At 57.9% G+C, this 26,395-nt stretch overlaps 1 protein-coding gene and 1 long non-coding RNA gene across 3 annotated transcripts; one reads left to right on the top strand and one right to left on the bottom strand.

The window, feature by feature from the left end:
* The first annotated feature begins 8,360 nt into the window (after positions 1-8,360).
* CRYAA (crystallin alpha A) lies at positions 8,361-11,316 on the top strand. The gene is made up of 3 exons (XM_017652657.3): positions 8,361-8,640; positions 9,981-10,103; positions 10,524-11,316. The coding sequence occupies exons 1-3, from the start codon at positions 8,452-8,454 to the stop codon at positions 10,731-10,733; spliced, it is 522 nt and encodes a 173-aa protein (XP_017508146.1). The 5' UTR covers positions 8,361-8,451; the 3' UTR covers positions 10,734-11,316.
* On the bottom strand, positions 10,051-18,139 carry LOC108392426 (uncharacterized). Of its 2 annotated transcripts, none has more exons than XR_001852003.3 (4): positions 18,037-18,139; positions 17,421-17,533; positions 16,978-17,067; positions 10,051-10,188 (listed from the first exon to the last, which is right to left on the bottom strand). It is a non-coding gene; the product is annotated as an uncharacterized lncRNA (long non-coding RNA). The 2 variants fall into 2 exon arrangements; XR_012129102.1 differs by lacking the exon at positions 18,037-18,139 and adding an exon at positions 17,745-17,885.
* Between the last annotated feature and the right edge of the window lie 8,256 nt (positions 18,140-26,395).

Genomic DNA, 26,395 nt, shown 5'->3' with positions numbered 1-26,395 from the left:
CTTGCAGCTGCTATAACAAATTATCACAAACTTAGTGGCTTAAAACAGCTCATATGTATTGCTGTTTACAGTGGAGGCCAGATGTCCAGAATGGGTCTCACTGGGCTCGCATAAGGCTGCTCACCGGAGCTCACCGGGGGCTCTAGGGCAGAGTCCTCCCCTCTCCAGCTTCTAGAAGTGCTGTATTCTTTAACGCCTGGGCTGTATCACTTTGACCTGTGTTTTCCTCATCATATCCCTTCTCTGACCCTCAGGCCTCTCTCTTTCCCTTGTAAGGACCCTGTGATAACACTGGGCCCCCTGGATAATCCAGGATCATCTCCCCGATTAAGATGCTTAACTTAATCCCAACTTCAGAGCCCCTTTTACTGTATAAACAGATTGTGAGGATTACGACGGGCATCTTGGAGGGGTTGTTTGGCACACCTCAGCAGCTAATTAAAAACAGCAGGACAGAGAGCTGAATGGGATCCCAGGACAGTTCTGCTGGCTTATGCCCTGAAGTGTGGACTTGCTGTGCTTGTGAGGTGAGGTAGAGACCCGCCTGCAGCGCTGTGTACCCAGAGCAGAGCTGAGCTGCAGCCAGAAACCAACTCTGCTGTTGCAGGAAAGCCCAGTGTGCTAAGCAGAGCCTCCTCTGGCCACAGCCATCACGGGGGTGGCGGCGGGGGATCCTCACGGCCTCCAGGTGAAGTTTCTTGAACCTCCTGGGTGGCTTCTGGCATCAATACATCTGGATATTCCATCTGGTCAGAGTTTGTGATGGCCAGGTTTTATTTTAATTGTGATAAAATATACACAACATAAAATGGAGTGTCTTTCCCACTTTCAAGTGTCCAGGCTGTGGTGTTAAATACATTAAATACATAACAATCCACCATGTGACAGTCAGTGTTGAGTGTCAGCGTGGCCAGGTCCCCAGTAATGCAATCAAACACTAGTCTTGGTGTGGCTGGGAGGTTATTTTGTAGATGCAGTTAAGATCTACGTTCAGCTGACTTTAAATAAAGGAGATTATTCTAGACAATCTGGGTGGGCCTCATTTAGTCAGTTGAAAGGACTTCAGAGCAAAGACTAGTTTTCTGGGGAAGATGGAATTCTGCCTCAAGAACACAACATCAACTCCTGCCTCGTCTCTAGCCTGCTGGCCTGCTGGCAAAGCCTGGACTTGGCAGCCACCTCTCTCGCTCTGTCCTGTTTCTCCCTGAGTCATAGAGAGTCTGTCTCCTTGTCTGTCTCTCCCATGGGACTATAAGACTGTATTCAATCAGTGTGATACCTAATAGGTGCTAATGAAATGTAGTTCCCTTCTGGTTACACCAGTGCCCACACAGAAGTGCTTTAGAAGCAGAGAGCTGCCCCTGCCAGGCTGATGGCTGATGAATGCCCTTTGGTGATCTTGGGTTTTCTCTCTCTCCTTGTTAGTATCAGCCACCCCTACCTCGCCTAGGTGGTTTCTGCACTTTGGTAAAAGGAATAGCTCTCCAGGGATTCTTCATCTGGTAGGTCGATGGTCGACATGGCCACCTAGGATTTCTGTTGCCTCCTCTGGAAAGCCCACCCTGATCTCCAGGGCTGGGATAATGGCTCTCCTTATCTGCTCCGTTGCACCCAGGACTGAGCTCTTGTATCAGATCCATCACATTCATTCATTCTTTTTCTCCAGTGCCTCCTCTGTCAAGCCCTGGACTCCAATGGTGAACAAAACAGGTGAAAATCTTGCTCTTGTGGACCTTACCTCCCAGTAGGGAAGGCAGACAATACATAAGATAAATAAGAATACAATGCATGTTAGAGAATAATAAATGTGGAGAAGAAAGTTCAAACAGGAAGGGAGGATGTGAAATGTCGTGGGCAGAAGTCCTCGTGCACAGGTCAGCTCGTGCTGTGGTGATGCTGCGTGATACACACCCCTGCCTCCCCCCACCCAAGCCTCCGTGCTCACAGCCCCCCAACATCGCTTCCCTTCATGGGTCTGCAGTCTGGGTGGTTCTGCTTCAGGCTCCGGGATGGGTCAGGTCTGCTCCACGCATTTCTCCTCTGGGGTTTAGGCCACGGGAGCAGCGTCTGCCTGGGTAGACTCTCCCCATGGGATGGGCCCAGACCACGCACACCAACAGTCTCCAGGCAGACACCACCGAAGTTATGTCTGCACACACTCCATTGCCCAAAGCAGGCCACGAGGGCATGGGAGGAGCGCTCTGCCTATGGGGGACCCAGGCGCCACAGGAGGACGCTGTCACCGAGGAGGTGGTTTCGGGAAGCTCTCAAGGGAGTGAGTGGCCCCACAGCGCAGAGAACTGGAGAAGGAGCTTCCTGTGCAGAGGAGCAGCAGGTGCAGGGGCAGGAGACTGCCCAGCATCTCCAAGCAGCTGAGCAGCCGCAAGGGGCAGTGGTGGAGGGAGGGCAAGGCCAGATCCTGAAGGGCACTGCTGGCTACAGTGAAGCCAGCTTTTCCTCTGGCTGAGATGGAAAGCCAGGCGAGGTTCGGGGCACACGAGTGGCCAGTGTGACTCACACTCTAAGGGGTCGTCCTGGCGGCCAGGTGAACAGCCTGGGGGCAGGCACAGCACGGGGAGCCCAGCAAGCAAGTAAGTGCAGTGATCCAGGCAGGAGACGACGGCGTCTCAGGTGTGGTGGCGGGGATGGTGAGCAGTGATGGATTCTGGATACTTTGCAGGCAGCAATGACAGGACCTGCTGGGTGCCAGGTGCCAGAGGTGTACCGCGGTGCTCAGGCTGTTGTGACCAAGAGCCACAGGTGGGGGGCTTAAAGCGCAGAAAGCCATTCTCCCGCAGCTCTGGAGGCTGAAGCCAAGATCAGGCTGTTGGCAGGATTGGCCTCTGAGGCCTCACTCCTTGGCCAGCAGGGCCCCTTCTTGCTGTGTCCCCACAACCTGTCCCCTGTGTGTGTGTCCCTGCTGCCACCTCCTCTTATAAGGACACCAGTCCCACTGGACCAGGGCCACCCTTAGGACCTCTTGTAACCTGAATTGCCTCCTTAAAGGCCCCATCCCACAGTCACACTGGGGGCTAGGGTTTCAGCTTATGGACTTGGGGGACACAGTCTAGTCCATGACAGGCTGTGACGGAAAGGAGAGGTCCAGCCTCAAGTAAAAGTTTTGGCTTGAGCAGCTGCCAGATGGAGCTGGATGGCTGAGCAGGGGAGGCCGCTGGGCAGGGGCACAGGGAGCCAGCGGGGCACACAGCTGAGGTGCTGTTAGGCACCCACATGTGGGGGAGGCAGCGGACACATGGAGGCGCTCAGGAGCCCACAGCTCAGAGGCAGCATTTGGAGATTGAGACTTCTGAGATCAGCCTGGGAGGAGTGTGGGCAGAAGGGAGAAGGGGTGCAGGCCCTGGGCCCTCATGTCGATGGGCTGGGAACATGGGGAGGGCAGCAGGTGCGGTGTGAGCTGGGTCAGGACACCCGGGGACCCAGAAGCTGGTGGAGACGGCACGGCGAGAAGTAGGGACCCGCTGGTCAGAGGCCAGGCTGGGAACATGGACCTGGGACTTGGAAGCCCTGATGCAGGCAGAGCCTCGCAGCAGGGGCTGGAGACCAGCCGGGAGCCCCTGGCACCCCCCCATGTCTCTGGGACTGAGGACAAAGTCCGAGTCAGCATTTGTGTCGCCAGGGCCCAGCACAGGCTTGGCTGGTGGTCACTCAGCGTGGGTCACCGGTGGTTGACCCTAACCTGGGCCTCCACAGGGGTCAGGGGGCCACACTTGTAGGTGCACAGGTTGGGTCTATAACTTGTCACTGGGAACCGGGGTCTCGGTGAGAGGGTGTCAGAAAGGACCTGCCCTAGGCTTGGGCTCCGGCAAGTAGTCTGAGGCGGGTCGAGGGCTGAGGGGTGTGTGTCAGAGCAGAAGCCGTCAGAAAGCCGGCGGGTGTCTGCCTGGCCTTCGGTGGGTGTGGCCATCTTGCTTCTGGGCTGGCACAGGTCACCTGGGGCCGTGCTTTGCCTTGTTGCAGTGGGATCTGAGCAGCCTGTCTGGGCTTGGTGCTCTGGGAGGCTGTTTGTGTCCAAGAGGGGATCTTTGTGCCCGGCCGTGAGGCTGATGAGCTGATGCGACCAGGCCTGGGTGCACTGCTGGGCAGGCGGCCCCTGGATGATGCTGGGAAGGTGTTTTGTAGATGAGATGAACATCTAAATCAGTGGGTTTTGAGTAAAGCAAAATGGAGGTGGGTCTCATCCAATCAGTTCAAGGCCTTAGTGTGAAGGCAGATCTTCCAAATGAAGAAGGAATCTTCTCTCTCTCAGACTGCAATGTAGAAACCCTGCTGAGTGTCTACCCTGCTGTCCCCATGGAATTCAGACTCGAGACGGTGACCTCAACTCTCATCTGAATTTCTAGCTTGCACTCCTGCCCTACAGACTTCAGACTTGGCAGCCCCGACAATCACATGGGCCAATTCCCTGAAATACATCTCATGGCCTATCACTGATCTATCTGCCTGTCATCATCATCTCCCACCCTACCCGTCTACCCATTCATCCTGGTGGGCTGTCCCCCTGGGGACCTCTGGCTCACCCACCTAGTTTGGTCTGTGTCACGGGCTCTGATTCAGCCACTCACACAACAGACCCTGTGAGGTGCAGCACTATGGGTGGTGTGGAGCGTACCTGCCAGCGCATGGGGGGAAAGGGAAAAACCGAGCAGGCAAGACACCATGTAGGGTAAGAAAATTAATAGTGGAATAAATCCAGGATACACAGAAGGAAGAACATAATACCTTGAGCAGAAATTAATAAAACAGAAAATATACCACACAGAAGGTCAACAAAGCCAAACATTGGTTCTTGAAAAAATATAATAAATCGATAAAGCTCTCCAGGTTAATCAAGGGAAAGGCGAAGAGGCATCAGTAAACGATAGCAGGGCTGACAAAGCGTGAGTACATGATGCTCTCCTGACATGGAGACGCAGTCGGAGGGGACTGAGCTGCGTGAGCCAGAAAGCCGAGCACAGACAGGACTTAACTAAGGATAACGACAACCTGCCAAATGTGACTGAGGAGAACAGGCCCAGATATTCATGGGTGAGTTTCACCCACGTTTAAGCAATAGCCTCATTTTCATAGAAACTCTTCCAGAGAAAAGAAAAATGGAAAACATGTCCCCAGGCCCCCACAGTGTGAGACGACATGAAGTCTGGGCTTTGCTTTAAAATTTTCTGGAAAGAAAGGAAGACAGGCGGAGCGAATGGGCCAGAGCCCTCATAACTGCTGAATCTGGCTGAGAATGGTGTGAGTGTCATTGTACCATTTCCTCTGCTTTTGAGAATGTGTGACAAATTTTGTTATAAAAATAAACCCAATGAGGTAGTGCTTTACTCACATGGCACAAATTATTGAACATATTACATGCTGGTGGGCCGGGCAGCTGTGGCCATCATCCGTGGCCCTCCATGACTGCGTGGAGCAGGACTGTCTCCCACTCCCCCCTGTGCTCCATCAGATGGTGTCTGGGCATCTGCCCAGGGGCTTCATCCTGGAAAGGGCCGGCGGAGCATGGCTGGCCCTCGATCCTTTCTGGGGCCGGTGGTGGGGTGGGCGGTGGGCTGTCCTTGAGCCAGCAGACCTCGAGGGAGTAGGGGCAAGGGCGTAGCCCAGGGCATGCCCACTGACCCTTAGCAGTGCAGTTGGCCTGCACAGGGCAGACTGGCGTGTGAGTGCCTTGGGCCCTGGCATGGGTCTGTGCACATGGTGGCAAACTGCTGGCGTTATGGGAATCCTGTAGATGAAGCAAATACCAGCCTTTGTGTGAGAAGGGCTGACATTTAGCTCGAATGCAGCGGAATGCCAAATTGCTGAGAACAGACTTAAGCCAAGCATGGAAACAATGGAGATGGACAGCACATCCCCGGGATAGTCTTTGAGGCCTGTTTCCTGCCGCTGTTGGGCTTTGCAGGGATCGGACAAAAAGATCCTGACAGGCCCTGATTTGTTTGGATAGTAGAGGTCAGGGATTTTGGGTCATGCACCCCAAACACACATACCACACATAGAGACACATACACAGAGACACGTACAGACATAGAGATACAAACAGACGCACAGAGACACACACACACACACAGACAGACATACAGGCACAGAGCCGCACACACAGACACACAGAGACTCATACATAGAGCAGTACACAGAAACACAGAGCTGTACACACACACAGACACATACAGACACAGAGCCGCACACACAGAGACACATGTAGGTACCCATCCTCCTTGCTGAGAGCACCGTCATGGAGTGATTGCGGTTTCCTGATTTGTGCTTTAGGACAAACAGTTAACCACAAAGAAGAATATATTTCAGCCTTAAAGATTTTCTGACTCAGTGAAATATTTAATGCACAAACTAACATTTGTGCTGAAATGTTACACCTCACAGTTTGTGCAGTCTCATAGTTTGAAATTTTAAACTCACAATAAAAGCACCAAGAAGTCCCACAGAAAAACAACCGAAACGCTCCAGTTCTGAGTCTTCCTGTGGGTGGCCGCTGTTGATGAGAAACTGCCATTTAAGTGCGAACCCTGCCTAGCTTCAGGAACGCGGTAAGCCAGGTCCTGGACCTGGCAGGGCCCAGCCTTGGAGGCCGGCCCCAGTGTGCAGAGCAGGTCTGTGGCATCCTGCTGGTGGGGACCCTGGCTGCTCAAGGGAGGACTCCTGCCTAGCAACTGTCTGTGAGCAGAAAAGAAAGAGTGCTGAGCTGAAGATCACAGAAACAGCCGTTCCTCGGTGGAGTCTGATTTTGAGAACTTGCCAACTGTCTTAGCTGGATGTCTTGCCGCACACAGTGCTGCAGACGGTGGTTAGGGGACATCACTGCGCTGTCTCAGTTCCGGGGGCTGGCCGGCCGAGATCCAGTGGTGGGCAGGGCTGCTTCCTCCTGAGGCCCCTCTTCTGGGCACGTGGGCAGCTGCCTCTGCCCTGGGTCCCCACGCAGCCTGACCTCTGTGTGTGAGGACCCCTGGTGTCTCCTCCTCTTATGGGGACACAGGTTCTATCGGATCAGGGCCACCCTAACAGCCTGAACATCACTCAATCGCTTCCTAAAGGGCCCATCTCCCAGCACAGACCCCCTCTGAGGGGCTGGGGGTGAGGATTCCAACATATGAATCTGGGGGGATGCAGACTCTCCAACATTTATCTGTAACCCCAAATCAACACTCACAGCCTTTCAGAGTCACTGGCTGACCCGGGTGGCTGAGGTGAAGCACTGGGGTCGCCCTATGGGCACGTCCCCGGCTGCTGTGGAACCGGGGCATGCTCTGCCCTCCGACTGCACATCTCAGATGGTAAACAAGGGTCCCCGGGGCCCACTTAGTGTTTGTTCACATCTTTTTTTTGGTTGGTGGCCATTTCACCATTTAAAATGGCCTCCGTGTCACACTACAGCGCCGCTGCATGGCCCAAGCATTGAGGGCTGCCGTGGGCACTGGGAGAAAACACAGGTGTACCACCGCCCACTCGGCACAAGTCACAGCTGCTGGCCATGGGCTCACGGCTAGTAGACGCTCCATCAGGTATCCTTGCACAGCAGCACACACCAAGGAAGGTGAGCTATGGCTCGCTGACAGCAGTGGGACCAGAGGCTCACAGGGGCCTGGCCTGTGTTTCCCCAGGAGCGGGGGCTCGGTGTCCACACACTGTATCAGGCTCCTGAGAACTGGGAGTCGACTCTATTGCTTATGTGGTGATTGCTTGGAATTTAGACCCACACAGGAGAGGCATATTTTGCGCTGGCATTACTTAGAATTGGCGCATGGGATCATGAAAAGCACACAGACTATTAGGAGGTTTCATTACTGTTTTTAAATCTCTGTAGACACCACAGCCCACCAGTGCCCATCCAATAGCTCCTGCCACCAATGTGGCTTCGAAGTAACGTCTTCAATGTGAACCCTCCTCAGATTTTCACGATGCTTGTGTGTAATTTCTGTTGGCAGGAAGAAGTAACAGAGGTAATTCCTTCTGGAAGGTGATGCACTCTCACCTAGTAGCTGTGAGACTTGGGGACCTCCTGTCGGACTCCATGCCTCAGTTTCCCTGATTGTGAAATGGGCCCGCCAGGGCTGCCGTGGGGCATCACAGACCCGTGCAAGCAGAGGCCTGGCCCAGTCCCTGCACAGAGTGCCCCAACCTGGTAACTGGAGGTAAGTCTTCACCGTCCTGGAGCAGGGGTGGGGGCAGCCAAGGATCACAGCGCCCTGCTGGTCAGAGCCTCAGGGCCTGGGCCTTGGCAGCGCTAAGCCCAGCCCCTGATTCTGCTGACTGGGCAGCCTCCCCCATGAGCTCACGCTTCCCAGGCAAATCCCCCTAATGCCTCCATTCTGTCCCTGCGTATATAGGGAGGGCTTGCCTCCCAGCTCCCCACTGTGCTGCCCGGAGGCCCCTGCCCGGACTCTCCGCCAGTACCTGGTCCCTGCAGTGCCGACGCCAGACATGGACATCGCCATCCAGCACCCCTGGTTCAAACGTGCCCTGGGCCCCTTCTACCCCAGCCGGCTGTTCGACCAGTTTTTTGGCGAGGGCCTCTTCGAGTACGACCTGCTGCCCTTCCTGTCCTCCACCATCAGCCCCTACTACCGCCAGTCTCTCTTCCGCACTGTACTGGATTCTGGCATCTCAGAGGTGAGCCTGCCTGTCCTGCTGGCTGGAGAGTGGCGTGGGGTCTGGGTGGTGCCCAGGGGAGCAGGGGCCTCTGAGGGCAGCCTGGTGCAGAGGCATGCTCCCGTCCTGTTCGGCAGTGTGGACGGCGATGCCATGGGGCCACTCTCCCACCTTGCCTGCCTCATCCCTCCTCCACACCCAGAGGCCAGGAGGGCTGTTCCCCAGCAGAGCCTCCTGGGTGTCTGGGAGGGGCTGGAGAAGGGGTCTGAGCCACCCGCTCTCCTCCCGTAGCTCAGGGCCCATCGATGGTCTGTAGCACCAACCGTATGCTGGAAGCCCCAGGGCAGCCCCGCCCAGGCCAGCATGATGGCAGATGCCAGCCCTGAGTTCATGGCCTCTGTACTTTCCCTTCTGCGGGGAGCCTGGCTGGACTGGACTGTGCGGCCCGAGGCCCGAGGGTGGCCTCCTCTCTGATGCCCTCCTGCCCCCAGTGGAACTGCAGAGGGTGGGCTCTTTCCATGCCTGCCTGTACCCCAGGCCAGGCCGAGGGGAGTGTCCAGACCACCAGGCTTCCCTCCCCGAGCCACGAGGCTGACCCCAGGCCCAGGATTCTGGAGGTGCAAGGCCGCACCCACTGCCCAGGAAGCAGAGGCCTGCCAGAGCTGTGGAGAGTCCGGTCAGCCCCAGGGGCCAACAGGGCCTGAAGGGGCACTTGGAGCTGGAGGAGAGGAGAGCAGAGGAGGGAGCTTCAGGCGCAGTGGGCCAGCGGGCACATCACACTGCTGCGACAAGACGCAGCTTGGCTGTTTGTGGAGAGATGAGGGAAGCCAAGGGCAGTGACCTCATGCCAAGTGCTGGGTCCAACCAGTCAGACCAACCCCTAACCAGCCAGCTCACCAACCCCTAACCAGCCAGCCCACCAACCACTAACCAGCCAACTAACTAACTTCTAACCAGCCAGCTCACCAACTCCTTACCAGCCAGTCAACCAACCCCTAACTAACCAGCCTACCAACCTCTAACCAGACAACCAATCCCTAACCAGCCAGCTAACCAGCCCCTAACCAGCCAGCCAACCTATAACCAACCTCCTAATTGCTAACCAGGCAGCCAGGCAGGTGCTCATCAGCCAGGCAGCCCACAGGCACCACCGACTTGACCCCCAGGTCTGGTCAGCTGAGCCCGCACAGCCCCATCACAGCCCCTGGGCCTGTGCCCTGGGCAGGGGGAGTTTCTGTCTGAGGAGCTGGGCACCCACCTACCAGCCACTGCAGCTGGCTGCTCCGGCCAGCCCTGCAGGGACACGTGGCTCCCTCCCCGAGCCGTGGCCCAGGGGGACCCCCACGAGTGCCTGGTTTCAGGTCCGATCTGACCGGGACAAGTTTGTCATCTACCTGGATGTGAAGCACTTCTCTCCCGAGGACCTCACGGTGAAGGTGCTGGAGGACTCCGTGGAGATCCATGGCAAACACAGCGAGAGGCAGGTGAGCGGCACAGAGCCCCACGGGCACGCTCAGCCTGCGGCAGCCGCCTCTCCCAGAGGGAAGTGCTGGGGTCTGGGACCAGGCCCTGAGGGGAAGTGGGCTCCGTTAGATGGGGCCAGAGACCCTGAGCCTGGGCTGTCTGTAGGGTCACAGGTAAAGGGGGCCTGACCAGGTAGGGGCCAGGGGCAGGAACAGCCATGAGACTTTGGAGTCTGAGGAACCAGTTCTGTGGCAGTGAGCGGCCCCACCGTGGGCAGGAAGGAAGGGGCTGGGCAGGTAGATCTCAGCAGGAGCTCCTGCCCCATGAGGGTGTCGCAGGCTTGACTCTCGTGCAGTCGAGGAGGGCCAGCTCCGTGTGGGGTTGGCGGCCACGTGCTGCCATCAGCTTCTCTGACCACGCCCTCCCCTGACCGTCCCCAGGACGACCACGGCTACATTTCCCGTGAATTCCATCGCCGCTACCGCCTGCCCTCCAACGTGGACCAGTCGGCTCTCTCCTGCTCCCTGTCTGCAGATGGCATGCTGACCTTCGCTGGCCCTAAGGTCCCGTCCGGCGTGGACACCAGCCACAGCGAGCGAGCCATCCCAGTGTCCCGGGAGGAGAAGCCTAGCTCGGCACCCTCGTCCTAAGCTCGGCCTCGGCATCGGCTGCCACTAGCTCTCCCCCATCCCCACTGTGACCCCTCAGTCCTGGGGGACCCTAGGAAGTGGGGCATCTGTATCCTTTCCTTTCCTTGTTTTCACTTCCTTTCCTCTTCTCAAACCAAATGAGGGTTTGAGAGGGCAGCCAGAGAGCGTGGGGCTGGGCCTCAGGTGCTGTGGCCTCTGGGTGACCCAGATCCCAGCACCAGCCAGCTGGTGGGAGTGATCGCTGCCCCAGCTTCTGGAGACAGCTTCCCCGGGGATGCAGGCAGTCTTGTGACTGAGGCCAGAAGAACGTCTCCTGCCAAGCTATCTGATGACCTCTGTGTCTCCGGGGCCAGCCAGGGACACCTTGACCCTTGGTGGCCGGCGCCTCCATCCGGGCAGAGCTGCGTGGCCCTTTCCCGGGTGCCCTGAGGTCCGTCTGGGGGCCTCTGCTCCAGGACTCTCAGTGGCCTGCTTCTCCCAGACCACCCTCCCTCCGGCACCCCCTGTGTAGTGTGGCTCCTGGGCACCTGGGAGCCTGTGAGAGTGCAGCCTGCGGCCGTCAATAAAGAAGGCGACACAAGCAGTCTGCCAAGTGGTGGCCATTCTGTGTGGGGGAGGTGTGAGGGCGATGCTCCCGGTTGATGTCCTGGTGGGGGCCTGCGGCACGGTGGTGCCATGGGGTGGGAGAGGATGGGATGACCTACTCCCATGCCAGCCCTGCCGTCTCTAAGGTGACTGGCTACTTCTCATTCCCAGACCCAAGTGACTCCTGAGCCCCTGGCTTGGCACGAAGGAGAGGGCTTTCACGGAGGACTCGAGGGTGGAGGTTGGAGGACAGCAGAGAATCGGGGCTCCCTTCTCTAGCCCTGCATGGAAATGGGGTACGAGCAGGGCTTCCCCATCCTGCCGTGTGCCTCCCTCTGGGGGCGTGCCCCTGGCTCCCTTGGGTTGCAGGGCAAGGGCCCGGGCCCCGCTGCTCCCTTAGGAACAAGGAAGGGTGGCTGAGCGTGATCAGATCGTGCCCACCACCAGTAGACCCCGGGCCCTGTGCTCCATGAGCGGGAAGAGCCCCTGCTCACCCTGCCCGCCCGCCCCAGAGGGGATGGCCTCCCTTGGCAGGGAGGGGACTAGGCCTGGAGGCCTGGGGGAGGGCCAGGTGCCTCAGTCCCCACAGCTGCACGTGACCCTGGGACACAGCCTCCGGGAGCGGAGGGGGCGCTGTGGGGGACCAGGCTCATGCCCACCCTCTCCCAGGCAGCAGGTGGGCCTGGGGCCTTGATGGGGCCCAGTGGAGTGTTCCCAGGGCTGTGCCCGTGCCCCTCCTCCCGGGGGAAACTGGGCACCGAGCAGGGAGAATGCATGGGAGGATGTCCAAAACAACCCCAGTTCCACACGTGGGAAACATGGCACTGCTCACACCGTGGGAGGGGAGCACGCACGCACACGCCCCTATCTCCTCTTGTGTCTCTGGGCAGCCCTGTCTGCAGAAGGGCCCGCGCCCCTGCAGGGGGTTCCCAGACTCCTCCCACCCCACCCCTTCCAACAGGAAGCCCCCGGGCTGTCCTGCCACGTGAGCCACATCCATGAGGATGTGAGGGTCTCTGTGGTGGGCAGAGGAGTGGCCACTGCACAGGGGCCGGGCTGGGCACTTCTGAAGATCAGCATGAGGCTTCCTGCTCCTCCTGGCTCTGCCCCAGCCCGCTGTCCTTGGAGGGTGCCTGCACTCCGCATGGCATGGCCTGGTGTCATTGCCCCGAGGCTGGGTGGGGGGCGTCTGGTGGCTGAGTCAGAGCTCAGCTATCAGATATGATGGTCTTGCTTAGGCCTTATGATAGGCTGAGCTGTGTCCCCAAAAGTCATTTGTTGAAGTCCTGCCCCGACACCTCAGAATGTGACTCTGTTTGGAGATGGGGTCTTTAACAGACAGATTAAATTAAAAACAGGGTCACTGGGGGGCTAATCCAATCTGACTGGGGTCCTCATAAAGGGAGATGGGGACACAGATGTGCACAGAGGGACAACCGCGGGGGACACGGGGAGCAGACAGCCATCTGCTTGCCCAGGACAGAGTGGGGGTGGGTGGGCTGGCCCTGCCCCTGCCCCTGCCCGGGTCCCCAGGGTCAGCTCCAGCATGTGCGAGAATGAATGTGTGGCTTGAGCCTAGCCTGTGGTGCCCCTCCCAGCGGCCCCCGCACTCTCGCCCGGGCCTGGAGGCACTGCCGTGGCTGGGCCGCCTGTGGGGCTTGAGGCTGTGCAGTGGCCATGGAATCTAGGGTCATGCTCCTTGGGGATCGCACGCAGGGGCTGGGTGGCAGGGGCTGAGGATGCCCGCCTGCCCCCGTGTGGCCGCCTGCCTCTGCTCCCTGCTGGCTCTTGGCTGGCACAGCTGGGGAAGGGCTGCTCTTCAGCTTCCACGCTGCCTGGGGGTAATCTTCATGCCTTCCGAGCTGGCCCTGGGGCCTCTGGGTGGACCAGACACACCTGAATCCACTGGGGTGAGGAGAGTGGCCTCGCGGGCCTGTCTGAGGCTGGCACGTCAGCGGGCACCCTGCATCTCCTCGCCAAGGGGCTGTTCTGGAGCAGCCCCCCTGCATGGGCCACTGTCGGCGGTGTCACACGGACAGCGTGCAGGCCCCCAGGTGACGGCATCTTCTGCAGAGGTGAGAGCCAGTCTGCCTGAAGCCTGCGGGCAGGAGGCTAGGATGATGCCATGGGAGCGCAGGGGCACGGCTCCACCAGCCACGCCCTGGCTGGGGCTCTGAGGGCGGCAGAGGCTCCCTGACTGGGACTGCCTGCTGACTATCAGCCCCACAGGCTGCTGCTGCAGAACTTCTGAACCCGGGGGACCATCTGCGCCCCTGCTTCTTCTCTCGAGTTCACCCTCCTGCACCTGGTGTGGCCTGGGGTTCACCACCTGCAAGCCCAGGGACTCACCTAGAGTGCTTTGCAAATACAGGCTCCTGGGCCCTGCCCTGCCCGGGATTGGAGTGGGCAGGGTGGAGTCCACGAGTCTGGTCTCCGTAACTCTCGGGACCCTGGGATAACCGTGGCCACCTCTGTGGGTGAGCGAGCAAGGGAGGAGGTCTCACTGGGAGCCGCCTCTCCCGTCTCGGGGTCTCAGTTCTAGGTCTCCGTGTGGGCATCCGTTCATCCTGCCCAGCACGAGTCTTGAGCAGAGTTCGTGATTCTGGGGCAGGAACGATCACATCCCTCTCCTGGGGCCTTGTGTCCACCTCAAGCAGCATTAGCATCATTATTGACAGCAGCATGGAAACCATTAACTGAGCACTTATTGTGTGCCCCGCACTGTGCCAAACACACCGGCCACTGGTGACTCACATGCAGCCAGCCCTGCAGCCTGTAATGGGCTCCACCGGAAGTGGGGGAGACCCAGGATTCCAGGGGGTCACCTGCCTGTGTCCCCACTCTGGGGAGGGCCTGAACCTCGGCTCAACGGGCCCACCCCTACCTGTAACTCAGAGGCCCTGAGGAAGCCGGGCTGGCCCAGTTCTGCTGGCGAGTTGCTGTGTGGCTGTGAAGATTTGCAGCTCCTCTGATTATTAGACTTTTAGACTCCCGTCCTCACCAGTTCACCAGCTCGGAGGGGTGGGCGGCACACTCCCCAGGGGCGTCCAGCCCCAGATGGACACCTGCGATTCCAAGCCTCACCACCAGGTGGCAGAAGAGGCCTTTGCTTTGGCGGCCAAGACGCCAGGGCGAGAGGCACGGAGTTTTTCTCAAAGGTCACCTTCATTGAGTCCGGACCTTGGGAGGCAGCCAGCACACTTTAGCGGAGGCCAGGCTCCTCCAGGCTGGACTGGGCGATGCAGGGTTCTGGGACACCCCACCCGACCCTAGGGAGTCAGTATCTGGCATGGGAATCAGGAACAGGAGCCAGGAACAGGGAGCCAGTGGTATTTCTTTATAGTAAGCAGTTTCGTCTCATTCACTTGTTTGTAAAATATTTTAAAAAGGAGAAATCACTGCCTGGAAGATTGCACTGTGCTGGGGGTCCCCTGGAGTCCTGGCAGGGTCTCCTTTGTGCAGAATAACCCGGTACATCAGCCCTCCCCCAGCCCCTGGCTCCCCGGCTCCCTCAGCCTCCCTTCCTGCCTCGTCCCAGGATGGGAAGTGGCCCTGGCAGGCAGCCTCAAAGGCTGACACAAGTGGCTGGGTCATGGGTCAAAAGTCCTACCAGCCAGATGCTGCATGTGGTGCCTGGGCGCGGGCTGAGACCTAGAGGCTTACGCACACATGTGAGACCGCAGTCTGACAGGGACGGGCCACAGGGGGGCCGGGCAGCTGGGGGACAAGGCCAGGCTCTGCGTCCCCAGGGCAGGCTCCTGCCACCCAGCACCGCCTCTGCCTTAAGGCTGAGAAGCTTCACTCAGGCTGGGGGCCCAGTAAGAGGGGCCTGGCCAAAGGCTGCAGCCCTATTGGGTGGCCAGGCTGCAGGCTCTGTTGTGCAATTCTTTCCCAGACCCTTGGATTGAGTTTGTGGGGCAGGGAGGTGGGCAGGCCCCACACTGTGTGGGCAGGCTGTTGTCATGACAACAGCACTGAATAAAAGATAAACGCACACACACGTAGGCATACACACAGAATAGTGTGACTCACATGCACACTCAAACATGCACATGCACAACACATGATACATACATGCATGTGTATACACACATACAGCAACACACAGATGCCCATACATGAGACACATGCAAGCACAATACACACACACGCACACACACACACACACACACACACACACACACACACACACACACACACACACACACACACACACACACACACACAGCCTGTGGAGGCCGTGGGATGGTCTGGGCCCTATTTCCTGCCTCTCATTGCACTGACTTCCTTCTGTGTCTGATTTGTACTTGAGAGACACAGTCACACAAAGACATTTCCCACTGTTTCTCCTTCTTGAGGGAAAAGCCCCTGTGTGGTGGCCAGCAGACCTTTTGGTATTAGGGTGTTTTTGGAGAGCTGATATTCTTTGTGTTGCTCGAAGTACCTGATTACCTCCTGATGCTCGGGATTGGCAAGAACGAGGGTGGGATGGTGGGCTCAAGGGCACCCCAAGGTCACTGGGAGGAGGGGATGGTGAGGAGCTGGGGTGGAGCTGTCAGTCACCAGGAGTGAGAAATCAATAAAACAGATGATCTGGCTCAAAAGCACAGCTTTCTGAAGCCAGCATGGGCCTGTTCAGACAGAGCCTTTGGCATTTAGGGGTAGTTTGCAGATTACTAACTATTGGGGGCACAGGGTACTGTCAAGGGGACCAATCCTACCTGGAGGACTGAGGTAGGAGATGGGGCACCCCAAATTCCTCCCACACATCTGCACAAACCTGGAGGCCCCATGCAGACTGGCAGACTGGAAGGGGCACAGCTTAAGGCCCGCTTCTTTCTGACGCTAAAGCCCATGCTTGGGGCCGTGACTGTGTGGGTCTGTGCAGATGCCCTGTGTGTCCGTCTCTTCTTCTGTTAGGATACCAGCCCTGGGGCTAGTGTCCACCTGGATATCCAGGACGGTCTCTCCTTGACCCTTACCTTGGTCACTTCTGCACACCCTTTGTCTGAATAAGGCTACATGTGCTGGTTCTGGGGTTTAAAACTTAGACGTGTCTCGGGGGCCACTATTCCACCATGACCAGCCCTGACACCCCTGAGTTACACCCTGGCCACACGGCGCTCACCTTCCTGCACACTTGGATATACACCACCATGCTTGTTCCTTGAAGAGCCCTGAGGTCAGCAGGACAGGCACCGGCCATCTCTAAAGGTGAAGAGACTACGGTCCAGAAACCTAATGGCACAGGTCAAGAGGCCTGGGTGGGAGCTGGACTTGGCCACCGGCTGGAGACGCCTGGGCTGACATCACTGCACAGGAAGTGAAGGGCAAGGTCCTGCAGTCCCCTGTGAGAAGATTCTGACTTCTTGGTTTTGTGATAAGTGACAGTGAGTGGCTCGTGCTGCATTTGATGAAAGCCCTCTAGACCGGGCCCCTCGTGCTGTCACGGCAGCAGAGCCTCTGTTTCAAGAGCTGGATTTGGAAGGTGGAGGTGCAGTTTGGACTTCTGGACACCTCCTCCCTGCCCTGCCCTGCCCCCGGAGCCAAGCCTGTGTGCCAACTCTCCAGGGCCTGTGTTTCTGTTTGGGAGTTTCTGTGGCAGCCCACGGCCGCCCACCATGGATGACCCAATATCTGGTGTCCATCAGTGACTCACCTTTTAACTCGGGGTGGCTGCTGACTCAGCTCAGCCCTGCTGCTGGAACCTGGGGAGGCTGTGGGTGCCCCTCGGTCACGGCTTCAGGGCCTGCCAGCAAGAGGGTCCTGAACCTAGAGCCTTGCTCAGGGCGCCCTGTGCCCTGTGGAGAGCTGATATTCTTTGTGTTGCTCGAAGCACCTGATTACCTCCTGATGCTCAGGATTGGCAAGAACGAGGGTGGGATGGTGGGCTCAAGGGCACTGACTCTGCCCGGGGACAGTGGCTTCCTGGTATCAGGGTGGGCCCTAGGCAACAGGGGAGGGGCAGGGGGCCAAGGGGCAGGGGCAGGCCGAGGGGGCTCTGGGTCCCCACTAGCTCAGGTGCAGGGCACGCCTAACCAGCTTTCCGAGATGCCTCCACCCCTGGGCTCTGCCAGCCCCGAGAGGAGAACCAGGCGTCACCTGAGTCAGGACGTGGGTCCTGGAGGGCTCGTCCCTGCTTCTGGTGACAATGATGAGGGAAGCAGGGTGGCGTGCGGCTCCTGTGTGTCCGAGTGGATGCGTGGGGTCTGAGGCTAAGTGGAGACAGGGATGGATTTATGTAAATCAGGCACCCATGTGCCCCTGGACGCGGCTCCCTCCACCTGTCGAGAGGTCTTGGGTTTGCAAGGGTGGGCGTGTTGTAGGGGTGGGTCAGGTGGTGGTGGGGTGGGCAGCCCAGGAAAGGGGCTGGGACCTGTGTGGAGAGCAGAGAACATTCCCTCCAGGCCCCAGGCCCAGGCCCACCTTCACCGTGGAGCACAGGAGGGGCTGTCCCTGCCTTTGGCCTGGGCCACTGCTGTCCCGCTTGTGGAGTCTGCACCCCGGATGTGACTGTAGGGATCCTGTCGATGTGGCTGGGCTGTGACTCATGGAGGCCCTGGGAAAGCTCTGGGGTGACTCTGTCAGTTGAGGGAAAGAGGATGAGAAGTGGGGTGCCCACAGCCCCCCTTTGCGAGGAGTCGTGGCCTCTATCTGGTTCGCCCCTGGCCCAGCATACATCTCTCCCTCTTCTCTAAGGCCACCTGACAACACCTACCTCAGCGCTGTGGCTGCACCCTGGACCACACAGAAGCTCCCAGATGGCTGTGCCTGGACCCACCCCGGAGCCCGGGGTGTAATGGTCGGCAGTGGAGCGGGTGTAGGGGGCTGTGAGGACTCCTCTGGTTCATGATCTGGGGGTGGAGCGGAAGTGGGGGAATGAGAACACCCCAGGGGAGTGTCTGGGCACGGTGAGTGCAGGGAGGTGGGGGCACTGAGTCACAGCCCCTCCAGGGACCTTTCTTTGAGCCTGTGGGGAACGGGGCCTGGCTGGCAGCTGTCACCTCCTCTGTGGCCTGTCTCCCAGGGGACCATGGGCAGTTAACAGCTGGTCGTCTGCACCGGGGGCCGTGGGGGCTGGGGGAGGGACTGGGGCCCCGCAGCGTGGATGTGCAGGGAGCAGGAGGGAAGCAGAGCGTGAGCTCTGGGCTTCTTGCCTCAGTCTCTGAATCTGTCGCATGGGACACTGACCCCGACCTTCACCCTGGCCCTCCCAGCACCCTGTCTCACCCAGCAGCTGGGTGACCCCCCCAGCTAAGCATCTCTTGCACTTGTAGGAAACGCGCCATTGACCCTCAGCACATGTGTCAGCAGGAGGCACCTCCGGCTCCAGCTCTGCAAACTGCCCCCAGAGCCGCACGGTGGAGAGCCAACAGGCGCTCGGAGGTCGGAACGGATGCAGGACCTGCATGGGTTCCTGCATCATAGGAGCACCGGGAAGATCTGTCTGGGAAGTTGTGAGTCCTGCTAAGCATGAATGGGTCCAGCGCCTTTCAAGTCCCCACTCACTCTGAGGAGAAGGAAGCCTGTCCTGGGGCCCTTGAGGCCCCTACTTCCTCCCCACTTCCTCCCCATTTTCAGCTTGGGATGGTTCACATGCTACCCCAGGGCCTTTGCACACAAAGCTCCCCCTGGAGTGCTCCAGTGTGCGGCACACTCCCTCCTGCCTGGCCCCCAGCCCCCTTGCTTGGGGGCCTGCCTTGAGCACCCTCTTGGAGGCAGCGCCCCCCACCCCCCCAGCAGCCTGCTGGTCCAGCCGTGCTCAGACAGAGCTCATGTTGAGGCGTCGCGGCCTCTCCGGCCCTGCCCAGGAGTCTAAGCCCCAGACCTCAGACAAGGCCTGGTCCTGAGTAGGTGCTCCCTAGGTATGGGGGTGAACGAGCGAATGAATGTGGTCTTGACAGACACGGTGTGATGACAAGTGTGCGAAGCTGAGCAGGCCTTGGTCATCACCTGTGAAAGAAGCTCCCCCGGTCCCCCACCCCTCCTCCACCTAAACTTCCCCAGAGACTCAGTGGACATTAGATACTTGGGGAGCTTTTAAAACTATGAATCCCAGGTCACTGCCCGTCCCTGTCTGGATGTAGTCTGGCTGGGCCTCCATAGGTATGTTGTAAAAACTCCCAGGTGACTCTGATGTGTGGGCAGGACCATGGGTTGGCTTTATTTCAAATTCTCTACCAAACGGAGGGGAATTTAGGTACACTGGCAGGTTCTGCTAGGTCTCATCAGCCATTCACCCTTGAGTATGAATTAGCGGAGGGGTCTGCTTTTTTTTTTCCTCATGCTTTGCTGGGTTAGACAGGTCTGAGGGAGTGGGACATTTTCTGGGTGGGGGAGAAGAAAGAGAAAGGTGGTTTTGGGATTCAAAGTCCTTGGGCAGGCACGAGGATTTAAGGACTTGGAGGTGAGAGGGAGAGGAAGCGACCTCCAGGAGGTGAAAGAGAGGGTGTCCTGCTCTCGGGTGTTTCCTGGGGCCAGGCTAGGACACTGCCTCCTACTGAGGGTGCAGCTGGACTTTCCCGCCCAGCCGAGGAGACGGAGGTGCTCTGAGCTGAGGCTCATGACCACTTGATGACCGTCAGTTGACGGCAGGGTCTTGCCGGCTCCTCCCCGTGGTCCCCGCTGGCTCATTCTGACCCACGGGGTCCAGTGGTCCCCACCTTGCTCTCTGTCTGTAAGGACCCGCACTCACCTGAGGTTTGGCCTCCCCAGTGACCTGCAGCTATGGTGCCCAGAGCAGGTCCCTGCGCCTGCAGTGCAGTTTCTGAGTCTGGGGCAGGACCCTTGAAATTCCTGGGTAGGGCTGGATTGCAAGAAGTCCTCCTGAAACTCTGTGCCCACCGGTTTCAGAGTTGCCTGAGAATGGGCGTCACACCCTTGTTTCACAGAAGAGGAAAGTGATGCTGGAGCCGGCTGGGCCCCACAGGCCAAGGTCCCCCAGGGCACACACCCAGGCCCTCCTCAGTCCACACCTGCTTCCAGGTAAAGCCTTCTGCAGGTTGCTGTCCTCCCCAAGTGGCCCCCAGGGAACAAGGGAGCCATCTCAGAGCTGGGGTCTGGGAGTCACATCCTTTAGAGGCATGTGACCTTGAGCAGGTGCAGGGTCACTGTCAGCAGGAAGGCCAAGGCTGAGTGTGAACAGGACTGAACAGGCACTTGATCTGTGCTTCAGAAGAGGGGAGGGTGGCCACACAGAAACTGAGTTTGAAAGTGACAAATCAAAAGCGGTGAGTTTAATGAATTCCACTATTGAAAATTCAAAAGAAGTTTCTTTAATCAATGTGCTCTTTACCTTGGTATTAGCGCCCTGTTGGGGTTGGCCAGCTGGGTGGGGGCCGGGTCCTGAGCCCTGTGCACAGGGGAGAGTGGCGTGCCCGGGGCCAGTGGCTTCCTGGTATCAGAAACTCTGCCTATTCCAGCCACTGAGTTGAGTTACGGCCTGGCTGGGGGTGAGTGATCCGCTGTGGGCAGAGGTGGGGCCCACAGCTTATTCCACATGTTGAGCAGGGAACCTGGCTTTGGGGTCCCAGATCTCTAAGGTTCTACCGCTGCTTTCTGGGCTTCAGGGTACCCAGGCCCGTGTAGATGAAGGCAGGGCTGAGGTCCAGGAGGAACTGGGATGGGGCAGGTGTGGGGTGTGGAGTCCAAGGCAGGCCACCGGCACCTGGACGCCTGAGCTGTGTGCCTTCAGAAATCATGCCTGTCCAGGGCAGGTTGGGGTGCAAGACAGGAGGAGGCGCTGAGCCCACTTCCACTATGTGGAAGCAGGTACTGGGGTAGGGGAGGGAGCGAATCATGCTTAAGGCTCACATGAGCCCAGGGCTTTCATACTAGAGCTTAAGTTCTGGAAATCTCCAAGAAGCTGGACTATTCAACCCATTTTACAGCCCAGGAAGCTAAAGCACTGCAGGAGGGAGGCAGGGCCCAGAGTGCGGGGGAATGGGCGGGGATGCAGGACATCTCACTGTTCCTAGACCAGCTTCTCCAGCCCCCCTGGTCTGCAGGGGGGTGGCAGTGGGCGTTAGCCATGCATTTTTAGGCAGGTGACATCCATGGTTCCCAAGCCCCACCCCACAATGCGGGCAGGGGCAGTCACCTGTCCTGTCACCGTGCTTGTGGCACAGTGTGCCAGGACCCAGCCTGACCAAGGTCCCCAAAGCCTGGGCAGGTCAGAGGCTAGCCCCCTCCCTACAGCACCCCCTGCAGCCCCCTGCCCAGGCGGATCACCCACATCCTGTCACAACAGACCCCTTCTGGTCTGCCTGGGTTCCCCACTATCCCATAAGATTGTGACCCCATCTGAGAAGGAAGCCCTCCCTTAAGCACATGCCATTGAATATCACCACAGTACCGAACATGATGCCCTTGCTTCCAGGATGGTGACCCTGAAGCCTGCCCAACCTGGGTCTCCTGGGTGCTGGCTCATGGTCACGCTATCTGCTTCTCTGGCCTCAGTCTCTGCATCTGGCCAAGGTCTCCTGTTGTTGGGGGACCAGCTAGCACTCGGCAGGTCAATGGTGATTGATTATAATGGGGTTCCTAGGTCCAGAAAGGGGGCTCAGGCCTGCAGGGGCAGTGCAGAGGCAGGTTACCGGGAGTTCTGGAGACCAGGCTTGGTTCTCCTTTGCTTACCTGCGCTCTCACCTACAGCAGAGATGGAGCTGATGTAACTTCCGGGGCCTTCCCTGCACTTTCTCTTGTCCTAGGACCCCCTTGTCCCTGTAAGTGTACATGCATATAATCCACCTCGGAGAGACAGTGCACTGGGCCAGAAGCCATTCTTACAAGTCCTGGAAACCCAATCCCTTGCTCATACCCTGTCACCAGCCTCCTGTCAGCCCAGCCCAGATGGGACTGTTAGTCCTGTACACACAGGTGTGCACTGGATGTTGAAAACCAAAAGGAGGAGGGCTCTCTGCAGAAAAAGTGGTCACCTGATTTGGCCACCTGAGCCCCAGGTTGCCAAGATCCTTGCTGATTGTTGCCCAGCAAAACTGCCACAGATCTGCCTTTGGGTCAACAAAGCAGGAGCTGTAGGAGACTAATGCAACATTTAGTAGGAGAGGTGGTTCTACAGCTTCACGGCTACCAACCAAGGCACCACTCACGGGGCCTGGGCTCCTGAATGTGTGTGTGCACATACATGTGTGCATGGGTGTGCATGGGTGTGTCTGTGCCCCCATGCATTTGTGCATCACCTCTGTGTACTTATATACATGATCATGCATGACTATGCATGTTGCATCACCACACGTGTCTCCACTGTGCATGTGTGCATGTGAGTGTGAAGATGTGTGTGTATGCATGCATTTGTTCTATGATGGTGACCCAGCCCTCCTTCAGAGCTCTGTGCCAAGAGGGGTTGCAGCCTGGTTTGACTACAGCCTGGTCTTCATGTGGAGCTCTGCTGGTCTGTGGGTCCCCTATGAAGCCCAGCCTGTGTCTGTGACTGTGCTGTGAGCCTGTGTGCGGAAGGCCCTGCGTGCCCAGTACACACAGGGTTTGGTCGGCTGGGGGATGTGTCAAGTCCGTCGACACAGTTTATGTTACTAGTGTGGTCTGCTCAGGACTGTCCAGGTAATTCATTAATGGATACATCTGTTCATTCATTTGCCGATGATTTATTGAGTGTTTACTGCATCCTAGGCTGGCCTGGGTTTGGAGAGGCAGGTCCTTGTCCTTGGAAAATGCCCTACTGGGGAAGGAAAGTAGAAGGGGAAGAGGAGGCAGGTAGGCATAAATGGGAAGGTAAAGCTAACGTCAAGGAAACTGGTACTTTAGCCCTACTCAGGGTGGCGATGGGCGTGGGTCTCCCAGCATCCATTCCTGCAGCAGTCAGGATAGGCTGGTTTTGTTTCATAACAAATACACCCTAAACCTCAGTGGCCTTGCTCCTGATGCTGGGGCTGTGGACACTGACTGTGGCAGTCGTTTGGCCTCACAGGGAGGCTTTATGTATATACCCCACTTTCAGTGGTTCCTCCTGAGGAAGGGACTGTGCCGTCTGCTGTGAACCAGGCGAGTGACCAAGAGGAAAGGGGTCTCCCCTGAGCTCCTGCCCCAGCTGGGTGCTGTGCATACTTGGACATATTGTCTCATTCATTCGCCACAGCCTGGGATGGGGGAGGACACTGTGACCATTTGGGGGATGGGCAAATGGGCCAGAGGGACTCATTCTTCACTCCCAAAGGATTTGCTATGTGAAAAGTATAGCAGGACCCTTGTGACTTCTGTTGAGGGAACCTGTTCTGACCCCCATGCATGGGCCCACCCCGAGGGCTTCCCAGAGGAAGTGGTGGGTGTTTGTGGCCTCTAGACCCTCCCCTATCCTTAGGGAGCAAAGGGGAGATGTGGCAGCCTGCACTGCTGCAGTGATTCTGGCAGGGAGGGCAAGATGGCCATGGAGAGTCCCACCTCCTCTCCTCTCAGAACCGAGCCAGTAGTCTGGTCTCCCCAGAGGCCATTCACTCTAAAATATTCACTGAGTTCTGAGCATGTAATAAGGGCCCAATAAATGGCAGCTTTGGTAATTTCTGGATTAGGGCTGAGGGCTTGAGAACTGCCATTCAGGAAGGCTGCACGGCCACATTCACGGCAAGTATACTCGTAACTATCCCAGCCTTTCTGATGAGAGGTATGGCTAGTGTGTCCACAGGGCCATGTGGCACCTGTGGTTCTGGACATTTTGTTATGCTCTCTTCCTAGATCATCTTTGACTGCACCCAGAACTGGTTCCCAGGAAAGCCACTTGTAACAGTTAGCTATTGCTGCATAACAAACTAAACAAAGCCCAGACAAAATCACTAGTGTGTGATACCGCAGATCATGAGTTTTGTTTGGACCCTCTGGGTGGTTCTGCTGGGCTGGCTTGGCTCCCTCATGTGTCTGGGGTCACTTCAGGGCAGCCAGTGCCTGTGTTTCTGCTGGTCTCTGCTCCACACAGTCTCGCATCCTCTGGCGGCAGGCCAGCGCATGTTCTCATGGTCCAGGTGAGGCCCAAGAAAGAGTGAAGTGCTCAGGGTCCCAGGACGTCTGGGCTTGGAGCTGGCCGCCATCACTTCAGATCTCCTCTATGGGCCAAAGCAGGTTTGCAAGGCCGGCCTGGGCTCAAGGGGCAGGAGCTAGGCTGTATCGCCTGGAGGCAGAGCTGCAGAGCCACCCTGAAGAAAGCATGGCTACAGGAAGGCGTGGGGCACCAGGGCTGGCAGCCCTCCCCAGGGCTCTTTACGGCCCTCCACGCGGAGGGGCAGCCCGCCTCCCGTCCCCTCCTTTACTTCGTAGCCATGCATGCTTCTCCCTGCCTCCGGGCCTCTGAGGCGCTGTAGCCCAATTTGGTAAGACTTTAGTCCTAGGCTTTCCAGGCGCTCCCTGCCTCTCCTTGCTCCTGCGCCTGTGTAACAGCAGGACAGCTTTGTGTTTGGGGCAGCAGGGTGGATTTCCCCTTTGAAGTCACCTGGACGCACTGAGCGCCGCTGGGTAGCAGGAGCCTGCCACAGCCTGGGGCCCCCAGTGGGCCTGGCTCTGAAACCTGTGGCCTGGTCCAAGCACATCTCTCTGCTCTGTTTATTTATTGTTGTTGGCCCAGGCCCTGCAGCTGTTCCCTCCACATGGTCTGTCTGTGCCCAGCACGTGTGGACGCGTGGAGGCCACAGCAGAACACATGGGTGGGAGGGGGGGCACTAACCCAGGCCGCCCACTCGCCCTGCGTGGTTGGACCTTACTGAGCTTGACACCCTCTCCCCAGGCCGCCTGCCACTCAGGGCCCTCAGCTCCAGCGCCTCTGGTGTCGCTCACAGCAGGCACTGAGCATGGCTTTCCCGGTGGATCCTTGGGCCAAGCCCTCCCCTTCTGGGCCTTGCCCTGACTCAGAGCTGAGGGCGTGTGAGGAGGAGGGGGGAGGCGGCCCTCCTGGCCCCTGCCCTCTGGGTAGAGCCTGTGGGAGCGCTTGCTGATTGGAGAGCATCTCACACCCCCCAGACTGCCTCAGACCCCTGGCCTTGCCACCCTGCGTGAGACTGCCCCGTGACATGGCTGTCAGGGTGGATAATGGGGCAGTCCCGGGTGCCGGCAGTGGGCCTGGGGTGCTCAAACCGGCCGTGGGGTGAATGCTGCACCCTGGTGCTCTGGGTCCCGCTAGTGTCTCCGCTTTTGAAATGGTTATGGGGGAAAGTAGAGGGCAGAGGACTGCTGTTTAAGGACACAAGCTGGCAATGGGTAGATAAATAAGTCCTGGAAATCAACTCCACAGCGTAGTGATTATAGTCAATAACACTGTTTACAAACTTCAAGTTGCTAAGAAACTAGATTTTAATTGTTCTCACTGCAAAAAAGTTGTCATTATGTGATGTAACAGAGGTGTTAGGTAATGTGCTACCATGGTAACATAAATGTGTCAAATCAACACCTTAAACTTATACAATTATATGATAATTGTGTCTCAATTAAAAAAGCAAAGAAAGCTGAGCGCACCTTGGGATGGAGTCCCACAGGACAGGCGGGACAGGACCTCTGGATCAAAGTTCCTGGGAGGTTGGCAGATGAAGGGCCAGGGGAGCCTGGGGACGGGGTTCCTCACAGAAAGGTCTGGAAGGCCCACAGCGCTGGGGGGAATCAGGGAGGGCTGCCTTGCACCCACCCATGCAGTCCCCAGGAGTGTGCTGTGGGCCTGCTCCTAGATTTGGATTCTAAAGAGAATGACCCGGCTTCTTCCCACACAGCTAAGTAGGGGTGGTGGTGTGGCCATGAGATTTGGGGCAGGCAGGCTCTTGTCGCTAGTTATGGGACCTTGGCAGGTTATGGAGGCTCCCCAAGTCTCAATTTCCTTTTCCATAAAATGGGACTAATAATGTCTACCTCATAGAATTGTTCTAAGGATTAAAAGCAAATGTAAAACCCTTGGCATACCTGCAACTCAGCCAAGAGTAAGTCCTCGATGAATTATAACACCATCACCATCATCTCCACCACCACCACCATGACCATCACCACCATCACCACCACCACGACCACCACCACCATGTCACCATCACCACAAAACCACCACGCCACCATCACCAGCACATCACCATCACCAC

Source organism: Manis javanica, chromosome 3 (assembly GCF_040802235.1).
Source record: "Manis javanica isolate MJ-LG chromosome 3, MJ_LKY, whole genome shotgun sequence".
In the NCBI taxonomy this organism is placed as follows: Eukaryota; Metazoa; Chordata; class Mammalia; order Pholidota; family Manidae; genus Manis; species Manis javanica.
The sequence above is the reverse complement of the archived record's forward strand: the minus strand, read 5'-3'. Positions and strand labels throughout refer to the sequence as shown.